The 22,731-nt window shown below is 44.7% G+C and overlaps 2 protein-coding genes across 3 annotated transcripts in view; both read right to left on the reverse strand.

Annotated features, from left to right (window-relative positions):
* PLAGL1 (PLAG1 like zinc finger 1) overlaps positions 1-10,556 on the reverse strand; it is a 51,656-nt gene extending 41,100 nt beyond the window's left edge. The window contains exons 1-2 of one of the 2 annotated variants that reach the window (XM_086745289.1): positions 10,438-10,507; positions 2,946-3,048 (exon numbers count right to left, since the gene is read on the reverse strand). The gene's annotated coding sequence lies outside the window, so the exon portion shown is untranslated. Of the gene's footprint in view, positions 1-2,945; positions 3,049-10,437 lie in introns of both variants that reach the window. The other variant, XM_086745288.1, reaches the window with a different exon arrangement.
* Positions 10,557-12,382: 1,826 nt separating this feature from the next.
* Positions 12,383-22,219, reverse strand: RSPH3 (radial spoke head 3). Its single transcript, XM_010122863.2, has 9 exons — positions 22,088-22,219; positions 21,784-21,871; positions 20,508-20,649; positions 19,021-19,166; positions 18,241-18,444; positions 17,080-17,242; positions 16,120-16,206; positions 13,675-13,827; positions 12,383-12,621 (listed from the first exon to the last, which is right to left on the reverse strand). Exons 1-9 carry the CDS (start codon positions 22,213-22,215, stop codon positions 12,608-12,610), a joined length of 1,125 nt encoding a protein of 374 aa, XP_010121165.2. The 5' UTR covers positions 22,216-22,219; the 3' UTR covers positions 12,383-12,607.
* Positions 22,220-22,731: the final 512 nt, after the last annotated feature.

Below are 22,731 nucleotides of genomic sequence, written 5' to 3' on the forward strand. Positions count from 1 at the left end.
TGCAAGCTTCTTTTTTCGGTGCAGAAGAATACAAAAGGAATTATGAAACCAGAACAACAAGGTCAATGCTGAACAGTGCTGTAAAGTCCGGTAAAGTTCAACCACTACCTACACAGAATGAAAAACCACTTAAAAATACATCATTAACTCCTTTATCAATAATAAATTAGGAACTTGAAATTCGGCATACCATGGATTAATGAATGCAAAGTGCAGGCAGATATAAAATACACCTCTACTTCAGCAGTTCGGTATTTTTATTACAGTCACTTGTCTATGTGCCACTTTCTCAGAGACAATCTTGGAATCTGTTTCACTTCTCCAAGGGCTCCAGCATCAGAGGCAAAGAAGGTAATTCCTTCATTTAAAAGTTATCCAGATAAAGAAAAGCTTGTTACAATAACATAGAAAAAATCCTGTGATCTCTAACCTTTCACTGAAAGTTCACCAAGAGGTCATTTGTCCTTATTTCTTCACCCAATTGCATGACCTCTTCACCTCCAACTTTGACATCTGAAACATCCATTCAGCGTGGTTCAGTAAGTTAATGAAAAATAATCCCAAACAACTCAGACATTTGACATCTGCACCCCAAGTTACAGAAGGTCATTTTAGTAACTTTTAAAACCTACATGAACATAGTCTGTCAGATGTTCATAAGGGACGTGAGGTCCGCAAGTGGAAGAACTTAGGGTTATCCAAAAAATGTCCACTACCCAACACTTAGATGGTTTCAGTCAATAAACTACTGAAGTGTATTTTACTTGTCACACCAAGACATTTTAGACTCCAACATCTAGTCCCATGTTAATAAAAAACCCAATAGATTTCTAATAAATGGTCACTGATGACTTGCTAACCAGACTCCTATTCGGAGAATCAGTTATGATTCAAGAGTCGGTGCTCTGCTGGCACAAACGAAAGGCAAACTTTCCACAAAGATGCTGGTTTAAGTTGTTCTGTAAACTCCACGGATTCAACTTTTGAAGAACATCCTTGCCAAAATAAATGAAATAAAAATTACAATTTAAACCTGATCTACTTTAAGATGCCCCTGCTCCTTGCAGAGGGGCTGGACTAGATGACCTTTAAAGGTCCCTTCCAACCCAAACCATTCTATGATTCTAACATTCTAGGGCCCAAAAATATTATTAGAAGTATGACAGCAACTTTAGCACAGAAGATGTGTGAATTTTTGCTATCAGGTTGGAATTTAATTTTTAAAATTATAACCTGACTACAGATTTCTCTAAATTAGACTATTAACAAAGCAATTAATGCAAACCACTGACCATAAAGACAATTCAGAGACTTACATAGTCTAAAAATAAGTTAATTTCACAAGAAAAAAGTTTTAAAGTCATATATCCTGCTAGTATTTTTATAAATCAAAAAAGACACTCATTCTACATTGTCTTCAAGAATTTTTGAACCATTTTACTGATCTGGGTACAAAATATTTAAAACAATCTTATTTTAATATTCTGTTTTCCATTAGTTTAAGAAGTCCATACTAATTTTTTAATGTCCTATTTTAAAATTATTTTAAATGTTGATATTTTTACACTGATAAAAGATGGTATGAAAAACTTAGCAAAAATCTGACCTTTTTTTTTTAAAAGGACTGAGACCCACAACCCCTTCTCAACCAAGTCACTTTGATGACCTCTAACATCCTCTTACAGACCTCCTAACTCAGCATTTCATCTTCGCTAGAGGTCCAAAGATTTGTAAATATTTTTCTGTATAGGTGCTGAGGCCTGCAAAGACTGAAGTGTTCTGAGATTCAGGCTTTAACATTGACAAATCACTGAAACGACAAGAACAATTCACATAAAAAAAAAAACAGCTATGCTTCTTTTTTCTTTAAGAAAGGGGGAAAAACCAATTTACTGTCTCATTTATCCTTGTTTTGTTTTCTTCCTTGTCCATCTCTCTGGTTTGGTCAGGGCAGCCTCTTTGCCCTGTAAATACAATACATGAAAACTAAATAAATATAGGAGACCAATAAACATATGAAAACTAGGACACATTTTTATTAATCAAAAACCTCCCCTGCAGACTCATTTAAAAATCTGTATAGTAAATTCAGGCATTAAAAAGGGAGATGATTCCATCCATCACTCACACTAAGAATATTTTAAAGAGAAGAACAGCATGTAAACGTGCACAGGTCAAGCAAAGATGATTTCCAAGCGTGAAAATTATTCTTGTCACTGGCAGCTGTTAAGCGAGAAGTAATACGGTCCAGAAGCCTTGCTGGGCATGACCAGTGATAGGAGTATCATTACAATCCATCTGCAACCTCCAAGAGACCCAAAATGCCACTGCAATCTTTAATTCTAAGCAAAAGTAAAAATCCAAAGCAATGAGTTTCCAGACTAGGACATTGTGAGTGTCACCACAGCAGGAAGAAACTTTTCACAAACACCCCCCACACACACAACGGGTTCACAAAAGAGAAAGCAGAGAATACTTTTCAGAACCACAGAATTTCAACATCACAGGTTTTATAGTAAACCTGTGCTTGTTTTGCCTGCTTATTTACTTGTTTTGTGGAGAAAGGAGTGCTTGTAAAAACAAATGAGTCACGAACAAGTCAAAACATTTCCAGTAAAACTTTTTTTTTTCTGAACATGCTGTTAACTGAAACCAAAACATTTTGCAGAAATGTATCAGTTTCACTGAGTTTGCAATGAATCAGTGCAACAGGCTGTGCTACATTTCACTGAAACTCTTAGATTAATCCTCCTTCATTTGGGATGTAAGAGCCTCCCCCCCAACTGTGGAAATCCTCACCTGACATGATTTTTCCTACTTTCATTGGCACCCACCACTGAGGACCACTGAGCGCTCTCTTTCCAGTGCTTGGCACCATGAGCAGGAGGAAGAGCTGTTTGGCTGCCAGGTTTACAAGAAGCAAATGATGCATCCACTCAGGATACCTCATGTGCTAGTTTTCCAAATTCTCTTCCACCAAGAGGAAAAGTGGTTTTGTCCTAGAGCATTTGATTTCATTCTGGCAGCAGACTTGGTCTTTTCTGAGCCCTGAGAATACAAAAAGATCGTGTTTCAACACGTAAATCACCTGATTTCAGCAGGCAAACCACCTGCTGCTGTTTCACTATGAGAGGTATTAAGTAATTTGTTTAATTAATACAGGAGATTGCTGAGATATCTAAGTGTAGTTGAAGCAGAAAAGAGTTATGTTACTACTTCTTACCTCTTCTTAGCTTGTCTTAATCGCTCAAAAAGTGTTTAATGCCTTTCACTTACTCAATGATGCAGGTGAGCTATGACTCCCACCAAGACACAGGAAAAAATCAGAAGCCAGAAGGCATCCCAGATCACGCATGTACAGTCTTTTCGCTTTCTAGAACACTACAAACGTTGCCCCTCTGAACAGAAACTTGAGCTGGCTTCTAAGACTAAATGAAAATTGAATTAAAATAGAACTACTTATGCTGACAAAACAAATCTCTGGGGTTTTTTTAACTGTTCTTCCATCTAAGAGTTTCTCTTTTGTTTCTTCAATCCAACTTCAGTTACGTTTTCAGTAACTTCTTCCCTTTAGCTAATACTTTCCGGTATTTCATTTTCTCTCCTTTGCCTTTCACTTACCGCTTCTTTCCAGATCTTTGTTCAGCATTGCTGCTTCCCTTCCTTTCACACTCCCTTGGTTCTCACACCTGTGGCACACCACACCTGTGGCAACGACTCTGGAGATAATTCCACCTGACAAAGAAGGAACATCCACCTCTCTGGGGACAAAATAAACTTTGAACTAGCTCAGCTATATCTTCAACATGTGCTTCACTGGTGCTTCCACTGTTTAGTATTGCAGGACAATATAATGACTAGATACTTGGTGTCTTCTTCAGGCATCAATCTGTCAAGGCACCGGCAAAGCAGAATTTTAATGCTTTATAAATCACTGGTTTATTGCTCAGCCTTGCAGCACTCCTAATTGCAATCTTTTAAAAAGCTGTATTGGTTCTAATGTTACTTATTTCTATAGGGCAGGACAATCCAATGCTGTTGGCCACATTATACAGCTGTGGTGATCAAAACAACATTCTACCTGAAGTAAACCAACAAAACTGCAGTGACAGGTCACGACCAAAAAATCATGTGGGACTTTTGCTGTTGCAGTTCTCTCTGAAAGATATACATGACATGACACTCTTGCAGAAGATGCGCTTGCTTATCATCAAGAGTCCCTCAACACCATTCATAGCCACATGAACCTGGAAACAAGAGACTGAGTGGAGGAGCAATGTATAATATTGCTGACTGCACCACGTTTGCTTGCTATCGGACATGCCAGCACACACTAGATATCGCTACTCTTAATATTTTCCTAAGTCCAGTTCTACTACATGCCGTGAAGAAAAAGCAAAGCACATCTACACCAACTTTGTTACCTGTGCTGTGGTACAAGACTCGGAGCAAACGCTATGCCCTGTCTTCTCTAGGTATCAGATGAACCGCACGGGGGCACAGCGGCTGTCTCTGCACTCTCTGTGTGTCTACACCACAGGACTCTTCAGTCTACCTACACCTCGCCCATGATTTATACGCCCAGTGCACACAGTTGACTACACTGGTGACACTACCCTACGCACTCTACCAGCTGCTATTCTGCATTTGCTGCAAACACATTTCTTGCTGCAGTCCTTCAGACTATCATTTGAGAGGCAATGGCATCAGAAGGTTGACAGGGGACAGTGCTTCCCGAGAGGATGAACCCAGCAAAGTTCTTAATCTACGGATGAATCCTGCCATTCTGGAGTGACTCGTGCTCCCAAACTGGCGGCACACAATTTTCCCCAACATGGTTAGCATTGCTGTGAAGACAAAGCATGGTGCCATCCGCACAATGAACATGGCAAGCTGTTCCATGTGGAGCGTCTGGGTGATGCAGGTCATCTGCAACACCCCTCAGCACAAAGAGTTGACGAAACACCTGTATGTGCAACATCCAGGCCTTGGCAGTCACCAGCTGAACTACGTTAGTCATAAGCACAAGTTTCCCTATCAGGAGCCCCACGTAAGGCAAAAAGAATGCTATCACTCCTGGCAGTCAAAGAGATGACCACTCTCCTACTGCATCTCCAACACAAAAGAGAAAACTTCCCTGCTCCTCCCCAAGATGCACATAAAATAGGCAATGAGGAAGCATCCTCCTAGGACCCATTCCCACTTCCCTCAGAGTAGGGGAGGAGGAGACAGAGGAGAAAACAACAGGGACAGGGAATCCATCCGCATTACACAGAGGACTGGCTCCCAGCAGTTGGGCTGCGATGAACGTTAGCACTTACTCCAGTGGGTCAGACAGAGCTGTGAGGTCTTCTTCCCCATTACTTAATTGTTGGAGAGCCAGGACTAGGTGCTGCTCACAGCAGACCACGGGGATATTCCTGAGATATTCCCTACATCTTCTTTTACACTGCAATAGCAGCATCTAAGTTACAAATAATAAGATGAAATGCACACGGTTTTTCTGCACAGCTACTTTTTCTGGCTCTTCACTTACACAGACAAGAACTAGTTCTCATTTATATTTGTCTAATATCTTCAAGGATTTATTAGCAACTCAAAGAGACAAATATTTCTGCACTTGAAACTTGACACTCTCCACAGGAAAAAAATGACAACGAATAAGGATGTTGAGTTATCAACCCAGTACGACTGAGCTTATTTTAAACCCTTTTACAACCCACCACAAGGACTAGAAATGCACACTTTTCTGCATTCTATTCCCACTGCAGTTTTTCAGGGGTTTAAGCAAGGGAATACACAGTGTCAGCATGTTCAATGATGTCCTTTGAAAAATCATGGAAGCTGAACAGGAGAAAACACCGCGAGGTAATCAGTGTGATGAAGTTATCCCTCCAAGTCACGGGAACTGTAAATCAATGCCGTATGATACAATCTCTATTGTATCATCATTCCAGCTTGGAATGATGAGTCGTTAATGCTACTTGGAAAGTTTGAATTTTGCTATCTCAAGTTGTTTGTGAAACAGCTTCTCCTAAAATAGTGCTGCAGGTACAGGAAGGAGAAAGATAAAAGCAGATCTACTCTGTCCTCCAAGACAGAATTAGTTTATGAAGGCGTCTTTGATCCTGATTTAGCACTGCAACTAATGCCATTTTAGAGAAGATCAATTAGTACAGGTAGAAAAAGCAAGAAAAAAGAGGAAATACGAGAAGCATATGGACAAAGACCACTGGAAAGAACTGTCACTTCTAGATGGTCATGCAAATGACATCCGAAACCTAAAATGCTTTCACAGCAAATTCCAAATAGTCCATATTCAGAAGAATGCAAGGAAGAAAGAGATAAGTCAGCAAAAAAAGTAAAGCTAGAAGCAAAATATGTATTTGATTAGTCTCGGGATGTGCATGGAATTAAATTTTATGATCAACTTCCAAGATTTTCCCATATAGAATTCAAGGAGACTGACCTTCTTTCTGTCCTAACTCTTGTTATTTCCTGCTAGTTATCATAAAACAGCAGTATCCTTGGCATCATTTAAAGAGATTTCCTACTTCTTTCCACACACGCAATAAAAGAACAAACAGTTTCTTCTGGGTTTAGTGACAATTAAATGATGTGACCCATTGTACAGTGGCACGTGCTTAAGTAGAAGTGTGTGACTACTGTTCCCTTGGTGTTTGGATGCTTATCTTTGAAAGCAGGAACATCTTAAAATAAAAACTCAGTGGAGTCAGTAGGGAACAAGCTGACAATGCGTACTTTAAACATGCTCTGGTTCTGCAAACATCTTGTGAGCCAGATTGCTCTTACCGAAGAGGACTATTTAGGTTTATAAAGTTAGGTACAGCGTTGAGTGCTCAAGCACATGAAAACTTACACCAAACACCAGCACAGGCTGTCTTAAGTACAGTGTGTGTAGTCACTTACAGGCGGAGTGGTAGCTAATGTTTTTTGTTTTTAACCATCAGCCAAGAAATAAGGAGTTTGAGGGAAAGGGACAGCAGCTCAGGTCCCAGCCCCTGCAACACACTGTAGGATAAATGTGTCCCAACAGTCAGGGGGAATTATCTTACACTGTTTCCTTTCCACCAAGTCCTGGCAGAAGCACAGGCAGGGAGAGAAGAAACGCGTGTGCTCACACAGCTTTACAACAAGGAGATTCTCACCGCAGAGCAGATTACAGAATTGAAAGGAAACAGAAGTTATTGTCTTTAGTTAAGCAGCATCAATCTGTGTCCTGCTGGCTTACGTGTCTACAAAATGAACGCAAAACAAGCGCCCATGTTAAAAGAAAGTCTACCTACAAGCAATGCACCCAAAAATCATTTAACTCTTTAATCTTATCTTAAAAACTGAGCAATTTTAAATAAACTTGAAGATGCCAATCTAAGGCTGGTTAAACTTGGAGAGCTAACTACATGACTGAATAGCCCCCTCTGCCTTTATGAAATAATCATTTATTTTGTTGTTTTTATGTGCTTTCTTGTATTAAACTCTCCAAACCTTCTCACTCTGATATGCAGGGCCAAAGAAACTGGTACAGTCCTTCTGATCTTACTTCTAGCTTTTATTTCTGCTCATCCCATCCTCTACTTCTTAGGCAAATAATCCTATTATCAATTGCAGCATCTGCATGATCAGAACAATCGAGTTCTGTTTAAACATCAGACACACACCTTGAGAGCACTCAACAATTCAAAATAAGGTGGCAATCAGCCTGCTATGTAATTATACTACTCCAGGATCTACATCAGCTTGCATTAGGTTTGCAAATTAGATTTTGACTGCTTTGACTTACAATGCAGAGAAAGTTAAGTTCACACTAATGGTGGAAAATATACCACATGTATAGCAGCACCACAGCAGCAAACACACACAATATCAAATAATAATCACACAATGTGTCACTGATCCTGTCACTGTTTAGCAGAACTACCCTTGTTCCACCCAGAGCCACCTGCCCGGCACAGCACCATTTTGTATTGTACAGTATGACCATTCCCCATGCACAGAGGTGGAGTGGTGCTCCGTGCGCTGCTTCTCCAAACCAACAACAGGGACATGAAGGACCTGACGTGCAGAAAGCAGACTCTACAATCTGTAAGATTGTAAAGTAGGTATGTTTATTCGGCGCCGGGCAGCACGGGGGGTAGTCCCGCCAAAATCGTGCGCGCCTGGCGTGGCAATTCACTTTGAATTTTATATGACCAAGTGTTACATATACATGAAGTTAAAGAAACACGCCTATACATATGCGTGAGCTGTCCCCGCTCCGTATTAAAATTAGTTCCAAGAGGTCATTTAGGTATTACAATTAGTTCCAAGAGGTCATTTAGGTATTACAATTAGTTGCAAGAGGTCATTTGGCCAGTTTTAGCTGGCTCCTGAAGGAGGCCCCTTGGTTCTTATCAGGACTGTCCTTCTGCGGGAGGTGCAGGACTTCTCGCAGGAGGCCCCTTGGTTCTTATCAGGACTGTCCTTGTGCGGGAGGTGCAGGACTTCTCACTTCAGATAAAGAGTTCAAAGCACAAAGCAAGACCCCTCGGTTGGGGAATGCAAGACTTCCCCCCCCTCGGGTAGTTTTTACAATAGCTAGTTAGCAAAGCATAAAGCGCCATTTGTATTAGCATGCACAGCAATAATCAATAAATGCCATATCTATTAAAGTTTCCTTAGCCCCTCTTCTCAGACCGGTGAAGAGGAATTCCCAATGGCAGCATCTCTATTTCTCCTCAGTGAAGGTCAGAGCACCACAGAGGTGCTGCACATGAGGGGTCAGTGGAGTACTGCAGACCTCACAAGAGAAAAAGAGGATCTTGTCTTGCAGCAGAAGTTGCCAAGTCAAGACAGGACCACTTGACACTTTGTGCTGCTGCACATGATGAGATATCTCAGACTTAAGCAGTCAGATTTCCTGCTAAGCACTGGGACAACCAAAAATCATGTTGCACATGCTGATGTTAATTTTACAGCTGCAAAATAGAGAGATGTGAGTGCTCAGATTGGGAACCTTTTCCCTCCTCGTTCTGTCAGAGCTGGATTTGCTAATCTTCTAGCAATGAAGCCAAGCACATCCTCTCCTACCACTTCTTAGGAAGACAACATATATACTACTTGTATTTATTCAGGAAGACTCTCATCATCAAGGTGATATGAACAATCCTGTATGTTGAACCAAGTGGCTACACACAAATATGTATGTAGATATATCACACACCCAAAAACACAGCTTGGATTTTGCCCTATACAGTCCTTCATAAGTTAAAACTATCGGTGGGGGGAGATTGTCTTTAAACTCACATTTTAAAGACAGCTACTACTTTGTGCTCTTCATCAACTACTTCAAACATCATCTACAAAAGCAGTCAGCCTTATTAGCCCTCCTTTGTAAGGAGGAACACACTTGTAATGCTCAAGTCACACAGGGAAAGCAACAGCCCTCGGAGAAGAGTCCGGCTGTCCCGAATTCACCTTTCTAAGAAAACAAACTGTCATTTGGCTATGGGACGCAGACCTTTGATGAGGAAATAAAAAAAAAAAAAACTAAAAGTCACATTTCAACAAAGTTAGATATTTAAGAAAAAAAGTTAACCATATAATGTGGTAAACCTCTCTTCCTCACAGAAAAAAAAAAAAAAAAAAAAAAAAAGTCCCGTCTCCCGCAGAAGTCAACGACAGCTCAAGACTCCACCACAGCAGGCTGTCACCCTGCAGAAGAGGGACGAAAAACCAACGTAGAGCTGCTGCAGCCGCTGCTGTCAGTGGAGATTTTGATGCAGGCGTCGAGACCCGCTTGTGCGCGGCGGGTGGATGTCTGGGCCCGCGGACGGTTCCGCAGGCGGGAACAAACCCCCCGGGCCACGACCCGCGTTTGAAGCCAGAGGGGCCCAGCACCCAACGCCTTCAAGGTGCCGTCCGCCGCCACACGCTCTGCGAAAGCCCCGCGAGTGCCGTGGGGCTGAAGAGAGGCACGGAAGAACGATGGAGAGATGTGGCCCTCCCTTAGCCCCCGGTGCTGAGGCCTTTCTGTGCCCGGCGGCGAGAGGCGCTGGAGCGGGGCCGGGTGCGGTAGCCCGCCCTGGGGCCAGGCTCAGCGGGCGGACAGGCGGGAGGGCCCGCGGGGCGGCTGGGGCTTGGGAAAAGTTGAGGGAGAGAAGGGAAAAGTAAATAAACACCTCGCTCAGAAGTCTCCTCCTGAGGGCGGACACATGTGGCGCAATTCGCTTTCCTGCGGCGGCGGGCGGCCCGCCCGGCTCGCCCCCCCGCTGCTCGGCGCCGCGGCCCCCGGTCCTCAGCGCCCCGCCAGCCCGGAGCGCGCCCCCGGCTCCCGCGAGCGGCCCGGCACCGCTGCGGGACGGCGGAGAGCCCCCGGCCCGGCCCCCGCACGCCGTCCCCGCTCACCTGCCGCCCCCGGCGCGCCGCGGCCCTGCTCACCTCATGGCCCAAGCTCCGCTGGCGCCGCCCGCTCCCCCAGCGCCGGGCCGGGGAGCGCGGCGGCGGCGGCGACTCCTCCCGTCCCCGCAACGGTGCTCGGCCCCGGGGAGACGCCTGGCGGCGGGGCGGCGGCGGGCGGGGCGGAGGAGGGCCGGGCCCACTGGCGGACGGGCCGCGTCCCGTTCCGTTCCCTCCTCGAAGCTCCGCTCCGGCGGGGCGGCCGGGCAGGGCCGAGCTAAGGGGAGCGCGGAGGCGGGCTGCAGCCCCGCCGCCGGTGCCCGAGGGCTCGCTGTGCAAGGACGCTGCCGGGAAACTTGTTAAAAAACGAAGGGTGAGTATCCCGGCCCGCGGCTTTCCGACCGCTGCGGCCGTGGGGGGGTTGTCCGTCATTGGAAGGACCCACGCAAACCCCCTCACCTGCGCTGGCGGCAGTTAATTACTTCCAAGGAAGGCACCTCACAGCATGAAAAACTCCCTGCACAGATGCCGATTTTGCATCGTTGTCTTGGGGTTTCGTTGCAGACTTGCAGCCTGGCAGGCCCAGGGGCACAGGAAGGGAGTGTGTGCACATCATAGAACCACAGAATCAGAGAAGGGCGTGAGTTGGAAGGGACCTTAAAGATCGTTGAGCTCCAATGCCCCTGCCCTGGGCAGGGACACCTTCTACTAGACTAGGTCGCTCAAAGCCCCATCCAGCCTGGCCCTGAACGCTTCCAGGGATGGGGCATCCACAGCTTCCCTGGGCAACCTGTTCCACCCTCACAGTAAAGAATGTGTTCCTTTTCTCTAATCTAAATCTACCCTCTTCCAGTTTAATGTCATTACCCCTTGTCCTGTCACTACATGCCCTTGTCAGAAGTGCCTCTCCAGTTTTCTTGTAAGCCCCCTTTAGGCACTGGAAGGCTCCTATAAGGTCTCCTTGGAGCCTTCTCTTCTCCACGCTGAACAGCCCCAACTCTCTCAGCCTGTGCTCCAGCCCTCTGATCATCTTTGTGGCCTCCTCTGGACCCACTCCAACAGGTCCATGTCCTTCTTATGCTGGGGGCTCCAGAGCTGGATGCAGTACTCCAGGTGGGACCTTTAAAGGTCCCTTCCAATCCAAACCATTCAGTGATTCTGTGACCTTAGGGTGGACGATGTTGGGTGACCCTACGTATTAGCTCCTCATGGTTTGAGGAGATTCTGCAAACGGTTGATGCCTTTGGGGTTTATCAGAGGAGGGAAGCCCAGACAGGTGTCACTAGTGCAAGATGTGCAATGTACAGCAGGTGACAGGGTCTTTCTACACATCTCCACAGCCGGATTGCTGTGGCCTGTGCTGCCTGCAGTGCCAGCTCCCTCTGCCCCCTCTCTGCTGCCCCCTGCACCCACACACACACACTCGAGGGATGCTGCTGTGGGTCTGAGCACAGAGCAGGAGCTGCAAACCCCTGGACCTCCCCTGAGCCACTGTGGGTGCAGAGCTGGTCACCCCGCTGCCACACCTGCCTGCTGGGGACAGCTGCTGCTGGGGATACAGAGCAAGAAAGGGGATTTGGAGGGGAAGGGCATCAGGAGGGGTCCCTCTGGGAGGGTGGCATGGGCTATGTGGTCCTCGCACCCAGGCTTCGGCTGGAGCCGCCTGCGGGTCACAAGGCCTGCATGGCTGCTGGCATCACCCCAAACAGCTGACAGCTATGCTATCACCCCATACCCCTCTTCCCCTCCTTACTGTTGCTCATGCTTTTCTGCTTCTCCAGTGACCAACAGGATGCGAGGGATCCCCTGCCTGCCCATGGCTGCGGCTGAATTCAAGCGCAGGGCTACTCATGGAAAACTGCCAGGGCAGTAGAAAGCTTCACGGCTGTATGGCCCTATAAAAGAGAACCTCTTACAGCAAACTCTACCACAATACACATTGCTTGAGTTGTAGCTCTGCATTCTAATGATGTAAAAACGCAGGACATACAAGTAATTATTTTTTATAACAATTAGAGAATACATAGTAATACCACAACCTATTTAAATAGCATCATTCAACAATTCAAGTATATTTTTTAGCAAAAAATGACAAGTGACAAAAATGAAAATATTCTATGTGATCACCCTTCCGTTGTAACGTTTCAAACCAAATATTCAAGTCAGAATTTGTTTTAATCTTTCCAGGAACAATCCGTGGCAATCCTCCAGATTATCCTAAGTCTCCTGTAAATATATGACAAAACAATCATTCAGTAACGAGGAATCCTTAAAACTGACATACAGTGCTCCCGAAATGAGCTGAAACATTTACAATTCTCATGAATCATGTCAAAGTATTTTTGTTTCTCTAGATAAAATGAGCTTGATTTACGTGAAGTCATGACAGGAGTCTCCATTATCATGGGGAAAAAAAACAAACAATGCAAAATCCTGGTCCTACTGAAACTGAGGTAAACCTCCCACTGACTTCAATGCCTATACCAGAATTTAATTTCAAGCCTTCAATCCCAGTCATATGCAGAAAAATAAATTCTTAGAACCTTCTAGACAGATGTAGTCAGCACCGACTCCCTTAATTTCACACACGTAACACACTTGGCTGGATGCTTTGAAGAATCAATCACAAATGAGAAAACAAGCACACTTTGTTGAACTGCTGTCAGCTTAGCAAACAGAGAAGGACTTTACAGGGGAATATTCCAGTTTTGAAAAGCATCCACGGGTGTGTCTGTCTACAGCCTGTACTATGTGACTCCAGTGGATTTGTTGGTGGTTACATCTCATTACTTCTGATTTTCAACTACCTGCAGAGAGAGGTAAAGACCTGACACCTTCCAAGGGAGTTTTTCCCTGTAAGCAACAGCTGGACGTCCTAGCCCAGGATGGAGGGAAGGCAGGCTCTGCCTGTGAAGCCACATGTACAGGTGATCCAGTGAGAAGTCTGAACGTCCCTTCTGAGGGTGTGAGATGTGGAGCGAGTATTTGGTTTTTCAGGTGTCATTCTCCACATCCCATTCTCAGGCTGGGATCTGGCCTGCTGGGTTAGCACGCATCTCTGAGCTGCAGAGAGGAGGTAGCACAAAGCAGTCTGGACAAGTTGGGACTTTTTCCAGAGTCAGGAGGCTGATGCAGAATTTGCACTGGCAGAAATTCCCAGGGGTAGATAACTGTTGGAACCTGAGGAGCTTCAGAACTACAGCCTTTGCTCTATTACCTGCTCAGATGCCCATCCAAGTTTGTCAGGAAAGGAGAGACTAACATAACTTGATGACTTGCCTGCTTGTTCCTTGCCAGCAGCATCCGTCTCACCGGCCATCTGGGCTGCTGCATCTGTTGGCCTGGGCTCTTCAGTGGGTGCCTCTGTCTGATCAGCCAGAGGTTTGTGGCCAAAGGCATCTAACCGCTTTTCAACCGCTGTACAAATCAAGGCTGAAACAGAGGAAGCCACCATTAACAAACATGGAGGAAAAGCCCTATAATTTGAGATTATTTTTTATCTTGCTGATCTATAACTTCTTAAACCATGAAAAAAAACCAAAATAACACTGAAAGTGAAAGAATATTTGAATGCGAATAGCCATCCTCGCTGCTGTAGCCTAGTTCCAGCCAAATGAGCAGCTGACACTGAAAGCAGAGATTTGAACGGGTTCACCTGGATTGTTTTGTTGATTTCCTCACAGTTGCCCACTTCCAGAGCGGGTCAGCCTGCTAGGAGCAAGGACTAGCCAGGTTGCATGCAGCATGATGGTTTTGGCAGTGGGAAATGCTGGAACTAGGGGAGTCATCAAAAGATTTTATCTTTCTGAAAAGCAGTTCTGAAGCACCTATTCTTTATTATTTTTGCTGTTTAGCCTTTGTAAATTTTTGTAAACATTATACCCCTTCCCAATCAAAGAATACAACAACAAACAAAAAATCAACACTCTGATTTACATCATTTAAATATGAAAAATAGAGGCCAACAATGAAGGAAGAGAGGTTTACCACAGAAAACAGGACAATGTACAGGTACCAAAAAGAACCTCATTGTCTGTTCATGGGTTGACTTTTGCAAGTAAATGCAAAAGTCGCCTCTGAGAGGACAAAAGTCGCCTCTGAGAGGACAAACACAGTCACCTTACACTGTGAGTGCTTCCCTTGTACTTCACAGCTCTTTTATTGGACAGTGACAAAATAAATTCTTTAAGCAGTGTCTTCATTTAAATGGGTGAAAAATGGATCCTTTGAGATTTTTCCTATGCTTCTGCATAAGGGGCAGGAAGAACCCACAAACTATCTCAGCTGAGGCTGTGTCTGCCTCTGTAAAACTTGGAGAATCTACTCTGCAGTTCCTCTTGCAGAGATGATGTTTACACAACAGTGGGTGATTGGGTGTAAGTCAGGAAATACAGAGGGTAAATATCCAAACAGGGGCTGCTGGTATGACTTTCTGACCTGCTCCAGCTGCTCTGTGTATCTCAGAACTGGTGCAAGACCACAATAATTGGTTAAAACATTAAACAAAAAGATTCAGCAGGAATATGATAGACGTTCTCATCAATAGTCTATCCTGCAGCAACATTCTCCTTGGGACTTCTGTTCAGTAGTCACATACAATACTTCTTTCTTAAAAGGAGAGAAAATTGCCTCCCTTCTGAGGAGCTACATGAAGAGGTGATCCTTGAGTGTACATATTGGCATATATATCACAGGATAAAATACCTCACAGACCAGCTGTAATTGTCCAAATCATACCCTAACAAAGGATCCTGCTTAAACTGAAAATAAACCTAAAGGAAACAAACACAACTGTAATTCAAACCCAAAATCACAGCAGGGGGAAAACCAGAGGAATGAAAGACATAGCGCAAGTATCAAAAGTGGGTTTCCAGGACCACCATGGTGGATATGCATTCATCATAATTTTGATAAATAATTTTCATCTACACAAGACAGAGTTCAGATTGTTCAGGTGTTTCAGCTGCAGCCTCTGAAGGCTGACTAATAAAAGAACCTGAAAACTTAGCTTGAATCTAGCCCAAAAGAAGACTGGTATTTTCATCTATTTCAAGAGCAAGGGCATGATTACTGACTGCTGAGGAGAGTAAGCTCTGGTTTTGATGACAACTGTTGGTCACCTGTCTTCTCAGTCAACCATGGCCTACGATTATCCCTCTCTTCTCCTTTCACAGAGGATGAACATATTACTCCATACTCGGGGAGCTTACACAAATGTGTTAAGAGACTTTTGTGGTATACACACGGTTGTAGACAGGATGGGTTTTTCTGTTCCCATGGGCACATTCAGGCTCGCTACAGAGAACCGCACAGCAATGGTGGCTGTGTAACACGTGAGAAATAAAAGTTTTATAGCAGAGAAAATAATTGGTGTTCTGTAGTCATTCTGCTTCTGCCTTGCATCTCCCAGCATCCACACATCTCAAACAGTATAAAGGCAGCAGAATGAGGACAGTGCAGCATGACTGACATTTCTGTTATTTCAGCTGAAAATCACTCACCTAGATGTATGTAGTAGTAATTTTCCAACACTAAAAATGGTTTAACGTAGTAAAAAAAAACAAAACACAACACCAAATCCATGGGTACTTGGAGTTCTTGCTGAAATGGCACCTGCTACCTTAACTCACAATGACCCTGTAAATGTGGTATTTGTTCTGACTGAGGAATAGCAATCAAGAACATCAAGCCACCTAAATTACATTCCAGGATTTGGTAACTTACAGTCCAGCATTATCCTCCCCAGAACTTTCCTCTCTAGTGTTTCTTCCACTTCTGTCATCAGCCATGGAAGGAATTCTGTCTCAATATCTGGAAGCATTTAGCAGCAAGGAAGAAAGAAAGAGAAAATGTCTTTTAATTAAGGTTGAACGAGAGGATCTTGGGGCTGGTTTTCATTTACTACGATCATTCAGCAGTGAGCATCCTTGCCAAAAGACACTTGCTTTGCAAGAGCCAGATGAAATCTTTCAGGTGTTGTTTGGTTTCTTCTCTCCTGTCTCTTTTACTGAGGTTCCTCATTGTCATGGACCCAGACTGGAGTCCCCTCAACCGCAGGGGTTTTCAAAGGGTTTGGCACCCTTGAAGGGCTAGCACAGATGAGAAACACAGTAATGTTCTAGTGGGATGAAAACAACTATCCCAAACAAGACAGGAGAATAACATTTCCTGCCTTGCTTTCCACAGACATCTGGCTTCTGGTCTGCTGAAAGCACTTTTTCCCTCTGACTAAAGAGCTCTTGCTTTCCCACCAATTTATCAGATTGTGCTCTTTGTACGCCCCGGTCCCAAAGCCTGCCCTGTTAGCAAAATGCCCTCAGCTTCTGCATTTGCCCCAGGACTCATTCTGGAGAGAGCATACCCATTCCCAAGCTGTGGTCTGGGTGCCTGTGTGGGTCCTGGGGAGGTGGGGTGCAGCAAGGTAGCCTATAAGGAATGCTGCTGATTCCAAAAGCATGGAAGGCAGTGATGTACAACTCGGAAATTATTTTCAGGGCCTAATTATAATTGACTCATTTCTCCATTGCTCTGATCATCATGAACAAAGATTCAGAATGACATACAGATGTAAATGAATAAAGTCGTGGGACATTATTCCAAACCATAGGACCATAAGTTATGCTTTATGGTTGTTTTGACCTTTCTATGACTCAGTTCAGATATTAAACAAAAAAAAATACAGACCTCTTTCTATAGGGTCGTAAAAAAACCCACTCTCATTTAGATTGTTGAAGACGGAGGGAATGAGATCAGCCAGGTAACACTGAGCAAATGCCCGAGCTGCAATTTTCTCTGCTGTCTCTTTCTGTTTCTGCAGCATTTGCAAGTGTTCAAGTCTGCGACGCTCCTGTCAAGACAATATTGCATGTAAAGCTCTCCTTTGATCTAGGCTTTGAAGAATGATCACAGTGTGAGAGTCATAAATAGGAAAGATAATCAAGAGTAGTGATATTTCTGGCCTCTGACTCTCACAAAAAACTTCTCATGTGAACAAGTGCTTGAAAGCAAACTTGTACTCGAGCTATGAAGTGCTAAAATCCATGAGGACTAGAGGGAAACACATTCCTTTGGTATACCTTGTCTGATTTTGACTGGTCTGTAAAAGAAGGTCCTTGTAACTGGCCAAATGAAACCCTGCTCTGATAAATTAGTATGCATTTATCTCATGACTCTCTGCTTTATTATTGCAGAGAAAACTAATTGTTGGCCTTGGAATGAGATGAAGTTGGGTCAGGATTTCCTGAACTTTTCATCTTTCCAATTTTATATCCTATTTGATGTAATTAAAGATTAAAACTCAAACTGGCCCAGGAAAACATGGGAAAAACTCCCAAATATATAAGGCTGATGAACAGCAAGGAATTAAGACTTGCCCTTTCTATTTACTAGATAGTACTAATATAGCTTAATACTTGGAGGTCCTGAGAGGTATGTGTGCACATACAGTAGGTGCATGCATTGAGTGTGAAAGACTAGGAGATGCCTCTCTTACTTTCAAGCTCTGTCACTATTATTTAGCCATTATTATAATGAAAAGGCTTGAGTAACCGCAGCACCGGGTACAAAGAGTACTGCTGGGTTTGGCTGCTCGATCGCGTGTCCGAGTACACCATGTCACCGGAGGATGACTGCTCCAACTAAACACAACAGCATGGTGCTAGTGCACGAGAGCAAATGGCAAAGTGCAGTTCTATGGCACCAAAATGCTTTGAGGAATATCAAACTTGACAATACCCTTTTGGCCACATCCAGCTTATTTCACAGCTTGTCTTTCCATACTGGAAACAGTTTTCTCTCTTCTGACAAGCGTTCAGGTAGGCCCGTTCTGCTCTTGGGACATCCTACCTTCTCCTCTTGGCGTCGCCTTTCCTCCTCTTCCAGGCGCTGTAATTCAGCAAGCTCTGCATTACGCAGCTCTGCATAGGCACGCTGATGTGCCCACAGATGGGCCAGCTCTTCTTCTTCCATGACTTCCAGCAAAGCCTGCTCAACTGTTTTCCCAATCAAGACTTCCAGGATTGGCTTGACTTCAACGTCAAATTCAAACAACTGAGGATGAGAGTCAGGGAAACAGAGATAAATGACCCTTGATGACAATCACTCTTAGCATCTTGGCAAGGAGAAAAGGAGGATGAACAAAGCCCTTGTGCTGAAGGCAGGGCTGAGAAGTGCAGGTAGGGGGGCAGTGTCAGTTAAGGCAAGAAGCATGAATGCAACTGGGGGCTAAGCCATGAGTGGGCTGGAGTGGGACAGCACACACCCTACCACAGCCACTGTGGGGGCTGCCAGGGAGAAGCAGAGCACTCACCTGGACCCTATTTCTGCTCACCTCTGGGTTCCCAACCCCTTCTCAGGCTGGACACCATTTCTACACGGGAGAGCATTTTGCAGCACTGTAGTTCTTAGCTGAAAGCAGCAGAACCAGTGCACATGGAGAAGCATTGTCATTAATTTTGCACTTAACCTCCCTGCAGATATTGGGGATTTTTTTTCTTTCTTTTTTTTTTTTTGCATGTTCTGTGAGGATAAGTTCTTTTCTGTTTCTGCCTCAATTTTGCATGAGAAATGTGCTTCGTATGGGAGCCATGTTTTGACAGCACTTGAGGACCTGACTTTGCTTCATACCTCTCCTTCTTCTATTTGCGTGGCCACATCTTTTCCCGTTTTGGCTGGCACGAAGAGTGGAGTGGGTGGTCTGTCCAAAAATGCATCCGTTTGACATTCTATATCAACCTCGATTATGCGGTCACTAATCTCTTCCAAATACATTTCTAGAAATAAAAGCACAATGAATGCTGTAAGTTCGATTATTTTTCTTTTAACTCTGAACTATTTTGGATGACTCTACAGGGTGAATTATAGCCAAGGAGAGCAATAAAATATCTTCTGAAAAGTTAAAAAAACAAAAGACACCTCAACTTAAAACATGATCTGTTTTCTGCATAGGCGATGTGACGCCACATTCTCTGTACCACCTGGTGCACTTCCTAAAAGGGCATTTCAGTTAGTATGTTTCAAAAGTCAGAGTCTAAACCATTTCAGCCTACCTTGCAGAATAAACAATTCTTGGTACAGTCAACAGGATAGGACAATTTCAAAAAGGGATCATGACTGCCTATCTAGTAACAAGTACTATTGAAAACAGACATTTTTCTCCGTTGTCTGTGGCAAACCAGGACACTGGATCTGCCAGGTTTAAGGAATCATATTCTACTTCTGGCCCTACCACAAGTGGCTTTGAGGTAACCACACATCTATAACAACATGGGCTTGATTTGAGTTGTAACTGTCTGTCCCCTGCTGCAGAGATAAATAGCCTGGCTCAGATAATAAGGGCTGTGGAGTACTTAAAATTATCTGCACTAGTCAGTGGGAAGGATATGAGACCAAGCTTCCACACTAGATAGCCTCCTTCTGCGTCCAGCAGTATTTGAATGGTGAAAAGCCACTGTGTGCATTGGAGGTGGTGCAGGAGGTTCAGCAGGGACGGGGCAGGAGGAACATTCAGAAGCCAAAGACCATGTCTGATTAGCATGTAACACAAATGTTTTCCCGGTTTGTAAGTCAATGCAATCTGAAATTATTTTCAGAGGGTACAGCAATACATTATGCTTACCTCACAATTACCCCACTGCCAAATAAAATTGTTTTCCTACCAATAAAATTGTTCTCCCACAAAGAGGGTAGTTTCCTATTCTAAATTAGGGTGTTTGTGTCCCCCATTTTTTAAGAGTAGTTTTATTCTTCCATATGACTGCACTCTGAAGCAAAATTTTTAAAATTCTCAGTTTTAAGCGTATACCAAACTTCTCTGATGCTACTGAAAAAGGAAAGCATAAATAAAGAAGTCTTGGCTGGTGCTCAAGAAGGTACACTGAAAACTGAAAAACAGAGCCTCTGGGAAAATGTCACTAATTAATGCCAAGTTTATTAAATACAACTGAAAATAACGGGTTATAATGGAAAGGATTAGAGAACCTCTGATTCTAGAATTCTAGGATTCTAACCTTAACCCTATGTGATTCTACCAACTGCATCATCAATTTACTAAGTGACTATAAATCAGCAGGTTTTTGTTTTCAGATTATTTTTTTTTTAATTCAGCCTTTTACCTGTCTGCACCTGAACATGCTCTCTGCCTTCCACAGGCTCAGGTGTTCTTGGCTGCGCTTGCTCTTTTGCACGCTTTCTAGCCAGTGCTCTTTTCCGTGCTTCTCTTTGCCTTTGAATCTCCAGGGGACTGGGTTGAGTACTCTGAGCAGGGATGAAAAAGAAAAAAACCCCACAAAACAGAACACCTTTGTACTTGGAAATGATACTGATTTCTCTCAACAGAAAAAGGAAGATGGTTGCTTGATTTTAATGCTACAAATCTAGCATTTTGGATTTACTTTTCTGAGTGCTGACCCTAAATTTTCAGTCACCTTAAAGACTGTAGGGCATGAAACTAGTAAGGTATGCTGACTGCCTCCAGGCACAGACTGATGGCATCTCACACTAAGAGCAATCAGTTGCTGTTTGGAAGTGGACACTGTATACAGAACTTTGCTTTGCAAGATAAAGTATATAAAAATGGTATGTTTTTGGCAACAAGTGAGAGTTTCTAGGTAAAGCTTTGAGAAGGTCAAGGGGACTTAAATCCAGTTATCATATTAGCAACAGAACTGTTTGCAAGATAAAAGTTGTAGGTTCTTTATTGCTGATGAAGCAAAAGAAACCCATATTAACTTTTATATTCAGTACCATATTTGTGGATTGAAATTAACATCACTTTCAAACTGCTTAAACAGAACCAGATGTGAAATTCACCCTAAGAAACAGCTAGTGAACAACACAAAGTTATTTCCACAGGGTAGCTTTTAAGAATATAGACTGTTTTAAACTCTTGCGTGACCAAAGTATTGACATTGAAATATTCCCTGAAAATAAAGTATCACTAAAACATTCACTACTGTGTCAGGCCAAAGAAAATACTTTTGCCTCTACAGAAGCTGCTTTTGCATAGAGCTGGACCATCTAGTTCTGCTTCTTTAGCAGGGTAAAGGCAAAGTCTACCCCAAGACTTAAATTTCTCAAGAGCTGCTGTTGTCACTGAGAAGACCTGTGGATGCATATGGTGACAGGTGATGCAGTGGGGGGAAAAATAATCAAGTACTTCATGGGAAATAAAATAAAAGCAGAACTGGAGAAGTTCAAGGGAAACTAAGTGCTTTAAGGAACGGCTGAAGGCAGTGGAGCGCTAGTTGAACCAGAAAGCTTGTGACTGTGTGAAACATTGTAAGTAAAACGACAGCTTCAGTAGTGCAAATGATTTAAGGAGGAAGAGTTTTCCTGCCGTAGCTGTTCCTTTTCAAGCAAGCTGCCGGACGATCTCCACAAGAAGCCTACCACGGGCGGGAGCTGCAGGGCGTAGGTGTTGCCGCGCACCACTCTCCTGTCGTACATCAGGTTGGCGTAGCGGGGGGGTTCCCACTCTCTGCAACACCAAGCACAGGCAGCCGCGGTTGCTAACGCCTCGAGAAACCAGGCGGGCTCTGACAGGGCGGAGGTGCCGGTTCCCCCGAAGGATTCCCCTCCCCCGGAGAAGGGCGGCGAGGGAGCGGGGCTGAGGGAGAAGGAGCGCAGGAGGGGCGGCGGTGCCCGCTCGGGATGGGGGGGGCGGGGGGGGCGGGGCGCGGCCCGCGGCACTCACGGCTCGGCGGCGTCCGGCGGCGCTCGGTACTTAGGGCGGGCGGGCAGGGCGCGGGGCCGGCTGCTGTAGCTGTAGGGGGCGGCGGGGGCCATCGCCGCCGCCACCTCCGTCTGGCGGGCGGGCAGCATGGCGGGGCCCGGGCTGGCCCGCAGCAGGCGGGGGGCGCTCGGGGAGGGAGCTGTGAGGCGCGGGCAGCCGTCTCCAGGGCAACGGGCATGGGGAGCGCGCCGCGCATGCGCCTGGCGGGGCGGTTGCGGCGTGGTCGGGCGGCCGTTATGGCGCTTCCCGCGGGAAACTGCTACAGCCCGAGGGGGATGGAGAGAGGGGGGAGGTGCCCCCCTCTCCAGGCTCTGGGCTGCTTAGCACCCCTCTCCAGGCTCTGGGCTGCTTAGCAATGGCAAAAATTCTTCCTCCTCCAGGCACTAGGTCTCAGAAAGATGACATTTGGGTGTCACCACAAACTGCTTCTGGAATCACCATGACTGCTTTTGGGTCCGAAATTTGTCAAACTTTCTCTTCCCTTCCTCCCGGAGCAATCCACAACTTTCTAAATTAATTCTCAATATCTTCTTGATGAACTGTCAATCTTACAGTGTTGTCAGAGGAGTTGGCAAGTTGGTGCAGCCAATGTGCAGTTCCGTATC

Source organism: Chlamydotis macqueenii, chromosome 3 (assembly GCF_036417535.1).
Source record: "Chlamydotis macqueenii isolate bChlMac1 chromosome 3, bChlMac1.mat, whole genome shotgun sequence".
Taxonomy (NCBI): Eukaryota; Metazoa; Chordata; class Aves; order Otidiformes; family Otididae; genus Chlamydotis; species Chlamydotis macqueenii.